Here is a 15,940-nt window from a genome sequence, read left to right as displayed (position 1 = left end):
ACACGTTCCTACTCTACACCCGAATTTTTTTTCGACACCCGAAGTAAACAATACCCGTGCACGTAGATGGTACTCATAGCGCCGGATGTATTTTTTATTTCCGCCGATAGAAGGCAGCATTTCTACCTCGGAGGGACATTAATTAGCGTGGCTTGGGACATTCCTCTGTTCTCGTCGGCTTTGTGTGGTTGTGCCCTGTGCGTTCTGCTATTATCTGTGTTTTAATCGTGATTTTTTACTTTCATCCTTTTACGGTATTTTACGTAAATCATGGGTCCTAAAAGGCTTAGTTTCGCAAGTGGTAGTGGTAGTGGTTAGAAAAGGAATAAGGAAATGCTTTCTTTAGAAGTAAAGCAAGAAATTATTGAAAAGCATGAGTGAACTTGAAAAAGAACATACAGAGGAGCTCAAGGAACTCCATGCTATGTCTGAGCACATGAATGATGACAAGGAAGGGATCGAGGAGGTAGAACATGTGTTAGGTTCGGCGCAAATAAAAGGTGTTAAGAAAATATCAAGACGTGGTCGACTTCATCGACAAATACCATCCAAAGAAATTGCAGGTTTGTCGTGTAGTTGCGCAGTTTGATGATGTTTCCCTAATTTATTTTCGAAACATTCTGAAAAGCTGTACCAAGCAACTTTCTATCGATAGCTTCTTTAAAAAAACTACGAAGCGAACTCGTGATGAAGAGGAAGGAAGTGGTTCAAAGAAAACGGCAAAGAGTGAAGCGAAAGAAAGTGAAACAAAGAAAATGGCAAAGATTGAAGAGAAAAAAGTTCAATCAATATTAAGTGTAGAGTGAAAGTGATTAAAATCAATAATCAAAAAGAAAAAAAGAAAATGTAAAAAAAAATATAAGATATAAAAATAAATAAGCTAAGTTAGGTTAAAGTTCACTTAGTGTAAGTTAGAATAAGTTACGGTAGTGTACGTTTATCGTAGTCAACCTCTCTACCTCCTCGCCGCCCGTCTTTCTCCTCTCTGCGTAGCAAGACCATCACCAGCGCTGGACTTTCTAAGGTAAAGTGACGCTAAAAACCCGTTTCTTATTTATTATTTCTTGATAATTATTTTTTTACATGTCTATTATCTAAATTAGAGTGCATATTGTCATGTGTAATTATGTGTAGTAATTTATCAAGAAGTTATCATAGGTTTTTGGGCTCAACCACGGATTAATCCTATTTCAATGTATTCTTATGGGAAAATTAGTTTCTACATCCGAAGTCGGTTGTGGAACGGATTAAATTCGTATGTATATCTCGATTCTGATCACTGAGATTTATTTCTATAACTTCTCATATCAGATATATCTCTTGTTCTCTCTCTTTATCCTGATATTACTTTTTTCTAACTTCTTGCAACCCTGATACGCCATCTACCATGAAACATCTTTCATTGCCAATACATATAATGTCCTTTCTTACTTGCATCACTAATACATACAGTATACTGTACTGTACTTTTTCTAACTTCCTGCATTATTTTCTCTAAACTTCTATTATTACTAATACATATAGTTCTTCAACTTATTGCATCCCTGCTACATTATATTTTAAAATCTTGTACCACAGATAAATCAAATCTACAGTTCTTACATCACTGACATCTATTTCTTAACTTCATCAGATAAATCTACAGTATTTTAACCCTTTAACCCCCAAGGTATTTGGAAATTTCCAACCCTTAACCCCCAAGGGTTATTTTTTTCTCAAGCACATTTAGCAGTATATTTTTTTTAAATTGCTCTAACAGCCTTAATTTTTGTCATAGAGGTGTCAGGTTGGTCTCATTCTCTTGGAAAATGCCTGAATTTTCTCAAAAAAATTGACAAAAATTTGCAAAAAAAATTTTAAATAGCATTTTTTTGCAAGGACGTACCGGTACGTCAATGGGGGTAAAGGGATGAGTTTTGTGAAACGTACCAGTACGTCCTTTGTGGGTAAAAGGGTTAATATCTTGCATCACTAATACATCTACTGTATCTCCATCACTCAAACTATGGACAATAACACAACCTTATCTCAGGATAAACTTTTAAACAATCGAGTCACTAACGTTATTTCAACGTACTGCTTCCATCATAAAATGAGTGACTTTAAACCAAGCATTCTCAAATTATATTCCAAAATGCCTCTCATGACTTCATCACAAGCTTTTTCTAGTATTTAGTAGCCCATTTTCTTTACTTTTAATAATGTTTTAGTTTTATAAAAACAATGTATTCTTGACCCAGACACCATCGTCATTGTCAAAAAATCTTTTCTGTAATTTGCTTAAAAAGGAATTACAGTAAAATAACTCGCCATAAAACATTTTACAATGACCTAAATAAATTTCCACTACTTGTAAATTCAATAATTTCATATTACTATCAGCTAAAAGGATATGAAACCACTTAACCCTTTCCACAAAATTTTAATAAATGTTCAATATCTTTCTTAATTTATACAGCCTACAATCTGAAAGCCAAGTGTTTTGAAGTTCAAAATAATACTTGGCTAATCTTTTAACAATAATTCAGTTGCCCATTCTACCTGTTCTACATAGAAATGGACCTGAACTTTGAAACAGTTTATATGAACACCTAATCTGTTTGGACCTACTCAGCACCACAGTGCCGTGAATGAACCAGTGAAATGAAAAATAATGGTCTCTCTAAAATCACAGCACTGACACTATTTTCAATTTCTTTGGGGGAAAGCTGGTTTACTGCACACCAAACGTGAAGTGCAGTAAATACTTTATAGCCTTAAAAGAGACTACAGCTGAAGAAAACATTCCTTGCTTTTAGTTTGATTTTAGAATTAAAATTTTTGTTGCACACCAAGACATATAGAATCTTCATTATGATTAGGCAGGAAACCGATAAGAACACTGCCAAATCAATTGAAGAATAAGAAACAAAGTATTCAAAATAGGCAAGAGCTTCTGCATAAGCATTACTAATAAAAAACAAGAGGTAGACCACATTATACAAATCAAAGAGAAAGAGGCAGGCTAAGATAGAGGTAGCCAGTTTGATAGCTGACAGAAGCCATTGCTAAGAAGTTGGGTTAAATGTTCTTTAAAAAAAGCCCCAGCATCTCCAGTGCTAAAAAAAAGCAGCATTCACTGAAGAAAAGTTAATTTTTATCACCGTCACTCTTTTAAAAATATACTAGACTAACCACAAAGCTCAAAAAGACCACTTGTCACACTGGGAAGAGAAGCACAGGGGACATTCTATCATACTCCACAAACAGCTCCAGGAAGACCAGAGGGTTATTTTATAAGGAGGTCCATTATTCAGTAAACCTATAATTTTAGAAACCCCCTTCAAATGCCAAAAGATCATAAACACCACTATATAAGAGAACTGCCCTTCTCAATCTTAATAACCCCTCTACTCGTTATCATGTGGAGGAAAGTACAGGCAACATCATTTTCATTATCCAAAAAACTAACTGTTAAAAAACCAGATCTGATCAACACCTAATTGCTTATATTTCAAAGCACTAAATATATTAAAAACTTTACTAATATCGAGCAAATAGTTTATCACTAGCTTTTTCCACGATCCTTACTAAAAACGTTTTAGTGCCTTGAAAGAAATCAAATTACTGCCCTGTACCAATAAACATATCTACAACCACCAAAGGCCTCATAACGCAATTCAAAACCAATTACAACCCTCGTAGGGATTACAGTTCCATCTGGTAGTACTGTAACTCCAATCATTCCAATTCATTTTACTATACTACCTACCTGAGCTACTAAAACATATAATGACACTAGCATAATATTTCATCCAACCATATATGTTTCCCAACCTATATCCTTACGTATTACTATAACATCATTCACATCTACTCAACTTCCTTCATAAAAATACCTTTCACTAAAGAAATTAACAACTACAGAACACTTGCTGTCCAAAAGATTAGATTGTCTTGACCAATGATGTATATAAACAGAGAAGTCCATTTTATTGTGTACAGCCAAGGTAAAAAAGGAGTACTTCATGCAAAAACAAGCTTCCAATCTCTACTGTATCATTGAGCATACATACCTTGGTGGCACAGCCTGACAAAAGCCACTAGTTTGGCTTCATCTCCCACATAGACCCATTCTCAATCAAAAACACATTTATACATATAAACTTACATTATACAAAACAAAGATTAAAATGTACACCCAGCAATTAATATTTATGCTCTATATCATCTGAGAGCTATTACTTACAATATAGGAACCATCAGCTATTTCAGGTCAATTTAGTTATCACAAAAATTAGACAGCAGTGGTACCACACAAGAAATATCCCATGCAGATGAAATATCCCATGCAGATGTCATCTTATTCGCAAGGAAAAAGTCAATAAAGTTCAAATGAATACTGGGTTTATTCTCAGCATACAGTAGAGATTTTATGGATTAACTGGCTGTACACTTGGATCCAGTTCCGTACAATGATACCGATGAGTTGTTTAGATTTTCAAGGCAAACTCTATACAAGGTATCATGTAAGTATTTCTATTACATTTTATGCATAGGTCAAGTGTTCATCAAGCAGTTCACTAGAAAATAGGCACTATATTAAAAAAATAAAACTGCTTTGGGAATATCTTTACAAAGGTATTCTTTGATAAAGTAAGTATGGTTGTAAAATGCCCAATCTACCCAACTCAATAAAGGTAATGTACGGAACAAGATCACCAAAGAAAAACTTGCCAAACCAGTATTTACATCTCCAAACAAATCAATAATTATTCATCTCATGGATTACCAAGCCTTACCAGAGGCAAACTATTTCCAACAGAATTATAGAGTATATTTAAAAAATTTCACAAGGTTTCTCTTTTTCACTACAGTACACTAAAAAGACAAAATTGCTCGCCTAACTGTCTGATCTAATTTAGGATTTATGGTGAAACTTTGATTATGCCATGTAAAATTAAAAAGATGGAACTGCCCTTTAGATTAATCTAAAGCCAAAGTTCTTTTACTTAGTGCTGGCAGACCATGTGGAAAATGAAATCAAATTGTCAAGCTTTTAGCAACCTGCCTATAAAAAAATTTTCATATTGTCTTCACACTCACAGTGACCAATAACCAATACAGTTTTCTTTTTAACACTAAATACATACAATAAATTTATGGCCTTTAGATTTTCACTTTTCACATCAAATGACACGTACCAGGTAAGTTAGCCGGGTGCATAATAGAAAACAACTGTTTTTAGCAAATAGAAATTCATCCTACAGATTTTGCATTTCTTTTTATTTTCACTGGTTTTAAAAACACTGACAGGTGTAGTAGCATTGTATGCGTCCACAGATTTGCACGAATCAAATTTACTGGGAAGTTAGTAATAGTATACATACATTCTCCCTTTTAAATGGAATATCATAATATTCAAGTGGAAGGTAGTCAATCTATCCTTATGATCTATAAAATCATATTTAAAGTTGGTACTTTTCCAATTGCACTAACCACACCCTTTTCGGAGTTCATGTTGTCCCTTAGAAAATATAGTAAATATGAGAAATTCCATTTCAAACTATGGGACGTGCCTCAAAGCCAACTTATGTACTGATATAGTCTAAGTTAAGGCCCCTCAGCTGTTGTCACTCAGAGCATCAAAGCGATTAGCAGTACTAAGTTTAGGAGGTGCGTGGTCCTCTGCCATAACTCGCGTAGATCCATGTCTTACGCTTTCAAATCCTTCATTGCTGAAAGAGAAACCATTACAAATAAGTAAATCTCAATTCAAATTCACTCATATAACAAAATAAAGAGTAAAATTTCACTCGTATATTGAGCAACAAGAATCTCCATTATGCAATGAATTTGTAGACCCAGAAAATTTCTTGGGCTTCCTATTTTATGATTATTGATAAAAAAATTAGTCAAGCCTCACCTACAAATTCATATCATAAACTCCCATAGGACTGGTCTGAAGGGTTTGATTTGAATTAAAATATATACCTTGTTCCATGCATATTAGCTTCTAAAAAATATAATCCATAGATTACTTGAAAAATTTTATTTTCATTATAAAATAAATTTTTTAACATACTTACCTCGTAGTTATATATATATAGCTTACGATCCTGACGTCATGACAGAAAATTCAAAACTCGCGGCAATTGCCAATCGGATAGCCAGGTGTACCACCTGCGCATCCTAGTGAAGTACCTTGGAACCATCCCCTATTCCCTCATATTTTCTATGCCTCTAGTCTCTAGAGGGGAGGAGGGTGGGAATTTAATTATATATAACTACCAGGTAAGTATGTTCAAAAATTTATTTTATAATGAAAATAACATTTTTAAACAAGACTTACCTGGTAGTTATATATATATATAGCTGATTAACACCTTTGGTGGAGGGTTAGAGACAGCCAATATAGTTGGAATTCTGCTTAAGAGTTTAAATATAAAACAAGCTTAAGGGTTCGTACCTGATAAGGAAGCTGACTTCAATGATACTCTGCCATTATGTCCGCTTTCCTTATGAGATCCAGCGGTCCTTTCAGGGAGCTGAAAATCCCTAGGAGCTATCAAACCGGTGCCCACACCTCTCTGTGCTGGGTGCTCTCAAGGAACAAAACTAACCACCTGACCAATCAATGATTGTGGAAGACTGTCGCAATCTCCACAAGACAACCATAAAAACAAATCAAAAGTTCCAAGAGAAGAAAAGGTATTAGGATTAAGGGAATGTGGTGGAAGATCCTTCCCCCACTACTGTACTCGCTGCTACGAACGGTCCCAGAGTGTACCCGTCCTCATATAAAGTCTGGACACTTTTCAAATAATGTGAAGCAAACACAGATTTGCTCCTCCAAAAGGTTGTGTCCATAATGCTTTGCAATGAACGATTATGTTTGAAGGCCACTAAGGTTGCTACAGCTCTCACCTCATGAGTCTTGACCTTTAAGAGACTAAAGTCTGCCTCACTGCAATGTGTATAAGCCTCTTTAATTAAAAGTCTGATAAAGAATGCCAGTGCATTCTTAGACATTTGCAAGGAGGGTTTCTTGACTAAGCACCATAGTGCTTCCGACTTGCCTCTTAACTTCTTCGTCCTGTCCAAGTAAAACTTAAGGGCCCTTACTGGACATAGAACTCTTACTCATTGCCAACTACATCCGAAAGATTCAGAATTTCAAAGGCCTTAGGCCAAGGATGCAAAGGACGCTACTTGGCGAGAAAACCCAACTGTAAAGAGCAGATAGCTTTGCTATCCTGAAAACCCACGTCCTTACTGAAAGGTGGAAAAGCGTCCGCGTCTAGATTTGACCAATTTAGTAGGAACGCTTCCGTGTGTGCTGCTTTGGGATTTGGCACTGGGGAGCAATACGTCTTTAGCCTCTTGGTCTTAAGGTCGCGAAAAGGTCTATGCAAGGCCGACCCCAAAGTTTCCGCAGACTTTTGCATACTTCCAGATGGAGAGTCCACTCTGTGGGTAGGATTTCCCCCTCCTGCTAAGACTGTCTGCCAAAACATTGTTCTCCCCTTGGATGAACCTTTTCATCAAAATTACCTGTCTTTCGTTTGCCCAGAAGAGCAGATTTCTCGCCATCTCGTAAAGGGAGATCGAGTGAGTTCCTCCTTGCTTGGCAATGTAAGCCAATGCCGTGGCGTTGTTGGCATTGACTTGTACTACCTTGTTCTGGACTGACCCTTCGAAGCTTCTAGAGCCAAGAGGACTGCTAGCAGCTCCTTATGGTTTATGTGGAAGAGCTTTTGAGTCTCTGTCCACAACCCCGATACTTCCAGCTTTCCTAGTGTTGCTCCCCACCCCGAGTCTGAGGCGTCGGAACACAACACAAGGTCCGGGTTCCTTAGATCTAGTAGGTAACCTACCTGGAACTTGACTGGATCGTTCCAGCACTGAGGACAACTTCTTATTGACTCTGTGACTGGAACATATTGAGTCTAAATCCTGCTTCCTGTTCCAATGAGAATTTAGGTGAAACTGCAGAGGTCAAAGATTCAGTCTTCCTAGGGAGACAAACTGTTCTAACGAGGTGAGGATTCCCACCAGACTAATCCACTTCCTCGCAGAACACTTCTGCTCTCCCAGGAAAGACTGAACTTTACGGATGGCTTGCTCCGTCCTTAAGGGAGACGGAAAAGCCCGAAAAACTCGACTCTGAATCACCATCCCTAAATAGAGAAGCTCTTGAGATGGTGTCAAGAGATGATTTGCCCTTGTTGACCAGAAGACCCAATTCTTCTGTCAGCATCAGTGTTGTCTGAAGGTCCTTCAGGCAGAGATCGTGAGATGAGCTCTGAGAAGCCAATCGTTTAAGTAAAGGGAGGCTCTGATGCCTGTTGAGTGGAGTGTTTCGTAAAAATCTGAGGGGCGGTGTTGAGGCCGAAACACAGGGCTCGAAACTGAAAAACATTTCCATGGAATACGAACCTTAGATAATGTTTGAAGCTCGGACGAATGGGGACATGGAAACAAGCGTTGAGAACAGTTACGTCCAGAACTGGACACCATCCTCCCCGAGTTCTTGGGAACCAGGAATAGGCGGTTGTAAAACCCTGGTGACTTCAAGTCCTGTACCCTTTCTATAGCCCCCTTCTCCAACAAGACACACTTGAAGCTGTAACGCTTGCCTCTTTAACTCCTCTGTACCTGGGAGAGAGATCCACTGGTGAACAAATCACAGGGCGGTTGCCTTAAATAATGGATCCTGTAACCTTCCTTGAGAAGTTGGACCGACCAAAGGTCTGCCCCCTCTTCTCCCATGCCTGCCAGAAGGTGTGTAGTCTGGCTCCTACTGCCTGAAGGCAAAAGCAGTCAGACTCTGCTTCGCCCTGTCCTAGCTCCTCCTCTTAGCTCCCCTTCCATCTTTCCTAGAGATACTCCTACTAGAGGGCTTTCCTCGAAAGGGCTGGGAAAACTTTGGAAAAGGTGTATCGTCTTTAGGCTTGCGTCTAGGAAAGGACGACGGTAAGAATTTTCTTGCCGTCTTAGAGACTAGGTCTTGGGTGGCCTTTTAAGTAAAAGCTGAAGAAATCTCCCTAACCAGGTCCTGCGAGAAAAGAGATGAAGACAGCGGAGCATACAGTAGCTCAGATTTCTGGAAGGGAGTAACCCCTAGAGACAGAAAAGAACACAACTCGGCTCTCTTCGTAAGGACGCCTACTGTAAAAATCGCTGCCAGTTCATTCGAACTGTCTCGCAAAGCCTTATCCATGCAGGACATGACATGGATCAAACTAGAAGAGTCTTCTTCTTTAAGTACAGCAACCTTTTTACCCAAGGCCCCCAGAGTCCAATCGAAGCAGTTAAATACCTCGAAGGCTCTAAAGACACCTTTGAGTAGATGGTCGAACTCTGAAGTAGACAAGAGAACCTTGGTCTTCCTCATGGCCGATCTACGGGGAGAGTCTACCAGGCTTGAGAAGTCTCCCTGAGCAGAGGCAAGAACTCCCAAGCTGAGAACTTCTCCCGTATCATACCATATACTGGACCCAGAAGACGCTAATCTAGTGGGGGAAAAGCAAATGCTGCTTTCCCTTGATCCTTCTTGGATCCCATCCAGTCTCCCATCAACTTAAGAGCTCTCTTTGACGAACGAGAGCGCACCATTCTAGTAAATAGAGACTTTCTTCTTAGGTTTCCCAAGCGTGAATTCTGGTGGAGGCGAACGTAGAGCAACGGGAACAAATGACTGGGAACTCATCATTGAATACCTTAACGAGTTTCTTCAAATCCGCTGAAGGGCGAAAAGATTTTGAGTCTTCCTCTTCAGATAACTCCTCAAAGTGTTCGACAGGAGAAAGGAGAACATCAACCTCTTCATCAGATAAAGTCCCTTGATGCTCAGTAACACGCTCGCGGTCCACGCGATCAGAGCCAAGGGGTTCTGGATCTTGCTCAACGTCCTGTCTGGATGTTCGTTGCTCGATGTCGCGTCCTGGAGGACGTTCAACCTCCCGACTTGCTGGACGCTCGACTACATGCCTGGAAGGACGCTCGACTACATGCTTGGAAGGACGCTCAACGTCCTTCTTAGAAAAAGAAGAGCGCTCGCCGCCTCGCTCTGGAGGACGCTCGGCTTCTCGTCTTGCTGAACGCTCGAAAGCACTTGCAGAAGGACGCTCACTATCACTCCTATTAGGATGTCCGGCGCTCTGTTTTGAAGGACGCTCGACTTCCTGGAAAGCAGGGCGTTCAACGTCGCGTGAAGTAGGACGTTTAACGTCCTGTTCACCAGGACGCTGAACACTATGCGCTGTAGAATGCTCAATGCGTCCCGAAACTAGCCGTTCGTCTACTAAAGTCTCATAACTCATCGCCTTGCGTCGCTTGGCATCCAGAGCGGAAGCTTCCATAGCTTGATAGCTTTGCATGAAGGACGAAAGCTTTTGCTGCATCTCTTTCAACATATTAATATTAGGGTCTTTTAGGGTCGTCTATCGAAACAGGAAACGACACATCAAAGTCAAGCCAATCTGAAGGAGGCGGAGGAGCATGAACCGAGGACATACTTGGTTCAGCCAACTGCTCAACCACAAGACGATTCTTAACAGAATCTAGCGTCCTAGCAGGACGCTTGGTAGGCGAGCTCTCATCGTTGGAATGAAAGCGTTCTGGGACACTCCAATGGCTATAGCTTGGACCTTGAGACGTCCTGAAAGGACGCTGGTTGCCAGAATCAAAACTTCCTCTTAAGAGGTCTGGACGCATGACGCCAGCCTCTTTTAGGAACATCGTCACCCGAAGATGAATAAAAAAAACCTTAACCTCACCTTTCCTATGGTGAGGGCGAATGTCCTGGGAAACGTCAACAGGAACGCTCTAGGGGACGTCTGCTCGGGAGCTAAAGCCTCTCGTTTCCGTTCGTCTTTCAACATTCCTTCTTCTAGGGGTTGGGGAGCTTGGAAGAGGTCTAGGACTAAGAGAACGACAAGCCCGAGCAGGCGCACCCTCCACAGCACTAATAACACTCACTGCACTTCTCGCACTTTCACTTTTAAGCTGCTTACCGTCAGCCATTAACTGCGTCCTATCAGCAGCGATAGACTCAACCTTCACGCCCAACGCCTGAATAGCCAACATCATGTCTTTGTCTTTAAGTGTAGGCTCGTTAGTGGTACTCGTAGCAGGATCTGGTACTACCACTACAGGGGAAGGAATAGGTTCAGTGATATGGGAAGAGGAAAAATCTCTAGAAGAGCGAGAAGAACTACGCCTTAACCTATCTCTTTCTAACCTTTGCGAATAGCGATCGAATTCAAGCCACTCACGATCAGATAATAGAAGGCATTTGACACATCTATCATCTAGCTTGCAAACCTTACACAGAGGAGAGAATGAGGATCAATGGAGGCCTTTGGCAACCGGGTCTTACACCCATTCACACACACTAAAGGTTAGTGGGGGGGGAGGCATTTTAAAAAATTGTTAAGAGATCACAACAAGCAAGGGTCAAAATATCAGTTTCAAATCATAAATCAAGAGTATCCAGTCGAAAATCCAATCAAGCGCAAACGAGAGTCAAAAACTAAATTATTGTACTTCACCAAGTGACAGCAATAAAATCAGGAAGAAGGCGAGGAGAATCTCCAACAATGTTGTCGCTAGCGGCGACAGAGAAAATATGAGGGAACAGGGGATGGTTCCAAGGTACCTCATTAGGGTGAGCAGGTGGTACACCTGGCTATCCGATCGGCGATTGCCGCGAGTTTTGAATTTTCTGTTGTGACGTCAGAGATGTAAGCTATATATATATAACTACCCGGTAAGTCTTGTGTTTAAAATTATTAATTTTAAACAAAATATTTTTAAGGATTTGCTTTCAATACTCAATCCAGTACTGTGTACAGTACATGGCGAATTGTAAACTGGATAATCATTCTTTTATTATAATTATTGTTCTGCATTATCTGCACTGGTATTAGGTTAACTGATTCAAAGACAAGATATTTCAAAGTGGCAATTTTTTATGAAATAATGTATGGCACAGTCTAGACGCTTTAACATTGAAATTTATTATCGTCCAACCAATTATTCAACTATGTCTGCCATTTTATGTAGTACGACATATTTTAAGAGCAACAAATCACAGACGGGAAGATACACACTTGATCTATTCAAGAGTAAAAGGAGATTTGGCTGCTTTATCAACATCTTTTATCTCTTAAATGTCTAGAAGTGAAAGGGTCAAACATATTTCAACAACTGTGCCCCTTTCATATAAAATAATTAGTAGATTAAATGTATGATTGCTTGAACAAAGGGTCATTAGGACTAATATTTGTGGGATTTTAATGTACTCGCAGTCACAGGAAATGAAAAATTTTTGGGGTGGCATGCTTTAAATAAAGGTATTTCGCCTGAGAAAAGAGAAGCATTATTAGGCGGAAAAAAAAAAATAGTTTTGTTTCATTAGATAATGTACAGTAGCATCAAATACACCCAAGAAATTTGGATCCATCAACATAAATAATTTGCAGCAAAACCTGGCCATTTATATCTTCTACAGTAGGTTCTATTGCATACTGCTTATGATGCTCAGGAGTATATGTATAATTTTGGGGATACCAAAAACAAAACATACTAACGTATACAATCTAGTATTGGGGGGGGAAGTTAGGTTTACATTTATTGACTCAAGAAGTCTGCTAGCCATATTAAGGGAAAGGTGATGTTTGATTCTTTCAAAAAAAAAAAAAAAAAAAAAAAAAAAAAAAAAAAAAAAAAAAAAAATGGAAATCTTAAAAGTAATTTGTATTTTATCTAACTATACAAAACTTGAGTCTTAATGCAAGGAGTATCTTAAGCGAAGCTGGAATGGCTGATGAGGTATTTAACGACAGGTGGCGAGCAAGGGCAAGCAGCCCCACCCCCCTGCCTGTCAGACACCTCACTTTTGAGCCTCCAGTTGACTTCTCTACTAGGAACAGATGACTTTAGTAGCCAGGGACCCGTCCCATACAATCTGCAACGTTTCCTTGTCTAAATTTTCTTCCCCTCAACTTAAGCAAGTAGTTTGTCCCAAGTTAGGCGATACAATATAATTTTCATTAGATTCAGTGAGGGAGGATGAGAGCTCATGATCAGGTGGCAGTTCCCTTAGCATCCACTTGTAGGCTCCACGGTACTACCACCTTGCCCATTGCCTTTCAAGTCTTTTCCCCCCACTTGTGGTAGCCACATGAAGGGAGTGTCGGCCCCAGTGTCCTCTACTATCACTATATCTGGTCTAGCCAGAAGGGGAACCAAAGGCAGGGATGGCATCCAAGCCTTTGTGACCTCAAAGACACTGGTGTTTACTTAATTAAGTGTGGATTTCAAATGGGTTAATTTTGTAGATTTTGCGATCGTTCTCAATGGCCCTAAACATTAACATGTCTGCCCAATGGAATAGGGAGTCATGACTATTCCTCCATTGTTCCACCATCTTGTTAAATTCACAAGCTGGAAAGAGGGCTGGACTTTGTCGGACTGAAGAGTTACGGTGTGCCAAGGCCTCCCCCCGTCTGATTTGTCGAGTAAACTTTGCCACTATAGAGTCACTTCACTTAAGCACCCAGTTGGCCCAATGGTTGGGGTAGGAACGTGACCACCTTCGCTCCCTAGAACTAGGCCCATAAATTTCTTCCTATTTTTAAAATCAGCAAGGTCGTGAAAAAATGTTAAGTAGGTCACACCCCTAAACCAATGGTGTAACCAGGAGTTTGCCTGAAAACTAGTCATATAGATGGCTTCCATGAAAGAAGATTCATACAATGAAAAACCATAGTTTCTGCATCGAGTCTGTCTACAGAGGATGTACATCCAAGTGGCTACTCAGTATGCTGGTGAGTGGAAAGGCCTTCCTCGCCCCCCAACAGTAAATAGACACACCTTGTTATGAATTAGAATGGCTGATTTCCAGCAATGCTAATATCAATCTCCTATTAAAAGACTGTGCATATTCGTGTAGGAACATATAGAAATTTCTAGTTCTTCCACAGTGATCCATTTATTGAGATCTAAAGCATTTTCAAACATTACAATCTCAGAATCTGATATTTTTGTGTGTTTACAAATGTATGAAGATTTTTCTTCCTGCTAATACTGCCTACTAAAAGTGTCCTTCAGATAGAATTTATGAATTTTGGCCAAACTGTATAGCCAAATTTCACTCTTTCAAATGTATTAGATATTGCAAGTGTCTAACTCTTTGCCCAATACATTCGGTAATCAGTGTTGCGAGTTATGTTCATATCGCTTCAGTGTGTTGCGAGTTCTGTCAATATTTCCATTAAATGATTTATCCTTTTATTACTTTCTAAATTTTCCTGACATCTAATTAGATATTGGTTCAAAGGCTTGGATATAAAATTTTACAAATTGTCTTTAATTCAAATTGATGGACCCATCCAAGTTTCTGACGATTATTAATTTATGATAATCTTTCTACTCATAAGATATTTCCTTTAAGCTATTATTGGATCCTTTGACTGGCCAGATAGTACATTGGATCCCTCTCGAGTTACAACTCATTTTTCCTCTGCCTACCAATACACCAAATAAGCTGGCTTATTCTTTACACCTTCTCCTCTTTCCTTATAAACCCGACAACACTAAGCTATCCAAACAATTCTTCTTCACTCAAGGGGTTAACTTCTATACTGTAATTGTTCAGTGGCTACTTTCCACTTGGTATGAGTAGAAGAGAGACTCAAGATATGGTAAGCAGCTCTTCTGGTTGGACACTGCAAAATCAAATCCTTATTCTTGGGTAGTATCATAGCCTCTGCACCATGGTCTCCCACTGTCTTGGGCTAGGGTACACTCAAGCACACTATTCTGTTTTTTTTTTTTCCATATTTCCTTTCCTCACAGGGCTATTTTCCCGGTTCGAGCCCTTGGGGTTATAGCATCCTTCTTTTTCAACAAGGGTTGTAGCTTTACTAGTAATAATAATGTAAGTAATAATAATAAGAATTAGTAAAAGAAAATTTTGGGGGGACTGCCAGTGATGTGTGCGACAAGAGGATTGTTGGAGGCAGCATGAGAAAGTAGTGAATGGTGGAATGAAGGAGTGAAGACGAAAGTGGTCAAGAAAAAGAGGGCATTTGAAGATTGGCTGCAGAGTAATAATGTAGAGAAGTATGAAAGATATAGAGGAAAATGAGGAAGTACTGTACTGTAAAACGTAAGGTAGCCGAGGCAAAATGAAGACAGTGAAAGATGAAAATGGAAAGTTGTTGAAAGGAGAGGAGGCAATAAGGTAAGCTGAATATTTTGATAGGATGCTGTATTTTGAGGATAATAGGGAGGCAGATATAAATGCTGTTAGAGGTGTTGAGGTGCCAGTGATGGGAGATTAGAATGAGAGAGATTACAAGACAGGAAGTGAAGAGAGCACTAGATGAAATGAGAGTAATAAAAGCACCTTGTATGGATGGTCTTAGGCCTGAGATGTTACAGGAAGGGGATGTGACTGTATTTGGTAAATACAGGAGATGTGCATCAGTTGTAATTCAAGGGGGTATTAGTTTGCTGTGTAGTTGGAAAAGTGTACGGTAGAGTGCTAATTAATAGGATTACGGATAAAAGAGGATGCAATCTTAGCAGTGCAGTGTAGTTTTAGAAGAGGTACGTAATGTATGGATCAGATTTTTAGTTAGATATGCGAGAAATATTTAGGAAAAGGTAAAGAGGAGTATGTCGCATTTATGGATCTGGAGAAAGCTTATGAGAGAGTTGATAGGGAAGCAATGTGGAATGTGATGAGGTTATATGGAATTGGTGGAAGGTTGTTGCAAGCAGTGAAAAGTTTATACATCGGCAGTAAACCATGTGTTACGATAGGAAATGAAGTGAGTGAGTAGTTTCCAGTGCGAGTGGTGCTGAGACAAGGATGTGTGATGGTACCAAGGTTGTTCAATTTCTTTGTTGATGGAGTTGTGAGAGAAATGAATGCTTGAATGGTTGG

The 15,940-nt window shown here is 39.5% G+C and overlaps 1 protein-coding gene across 2 annotated transcripts in view; it reads right to left on the bottom strand.

The window, feature by feature from the left end:
- Positions 1-2,406: 2,406 nt before the first annotated feature.
- The window catches only part of LOC137619549 (protein CDV3 homolog), a 38,744-nt gene continuing 25,210 nt past the window's right edge, over positions 2,407-15,940 (bottom strand). For both annotated transcript variants that reach the window (XM_068349645.1, XM_068349646.1), the window contains exon 5: positions 2,407-5,717. In XM_068349645.1, the coding sequence (XP_068205746.1) occupies positions 5,603-5,717 (115 nt within the window). In that variant the 3' untranslated portion in view covers positions 2,407-5,602. The remainder of the gene's footprint in view (positions 5,718-15,940) is intronic.

This window comes from Palaemon carinicauda, chromosome 26 (assembly GCF_036898095.1).
Source record: "Palaemon carinicauda isolate YSFRI2023 chromosome 26, ASM3689809v2, whole genome shotgun sequence".
In the NCBI taxonomy this organism is placed as follows: Eukaryota; Metazoa; Arthropoda; class Malacostraca; order Decapoda; family Palaemonidae; genus Palaemon; species Palaemon carinicauda.
This window is presented reverse-complemented; position numbering and strand designations above follow the sequence as displayed.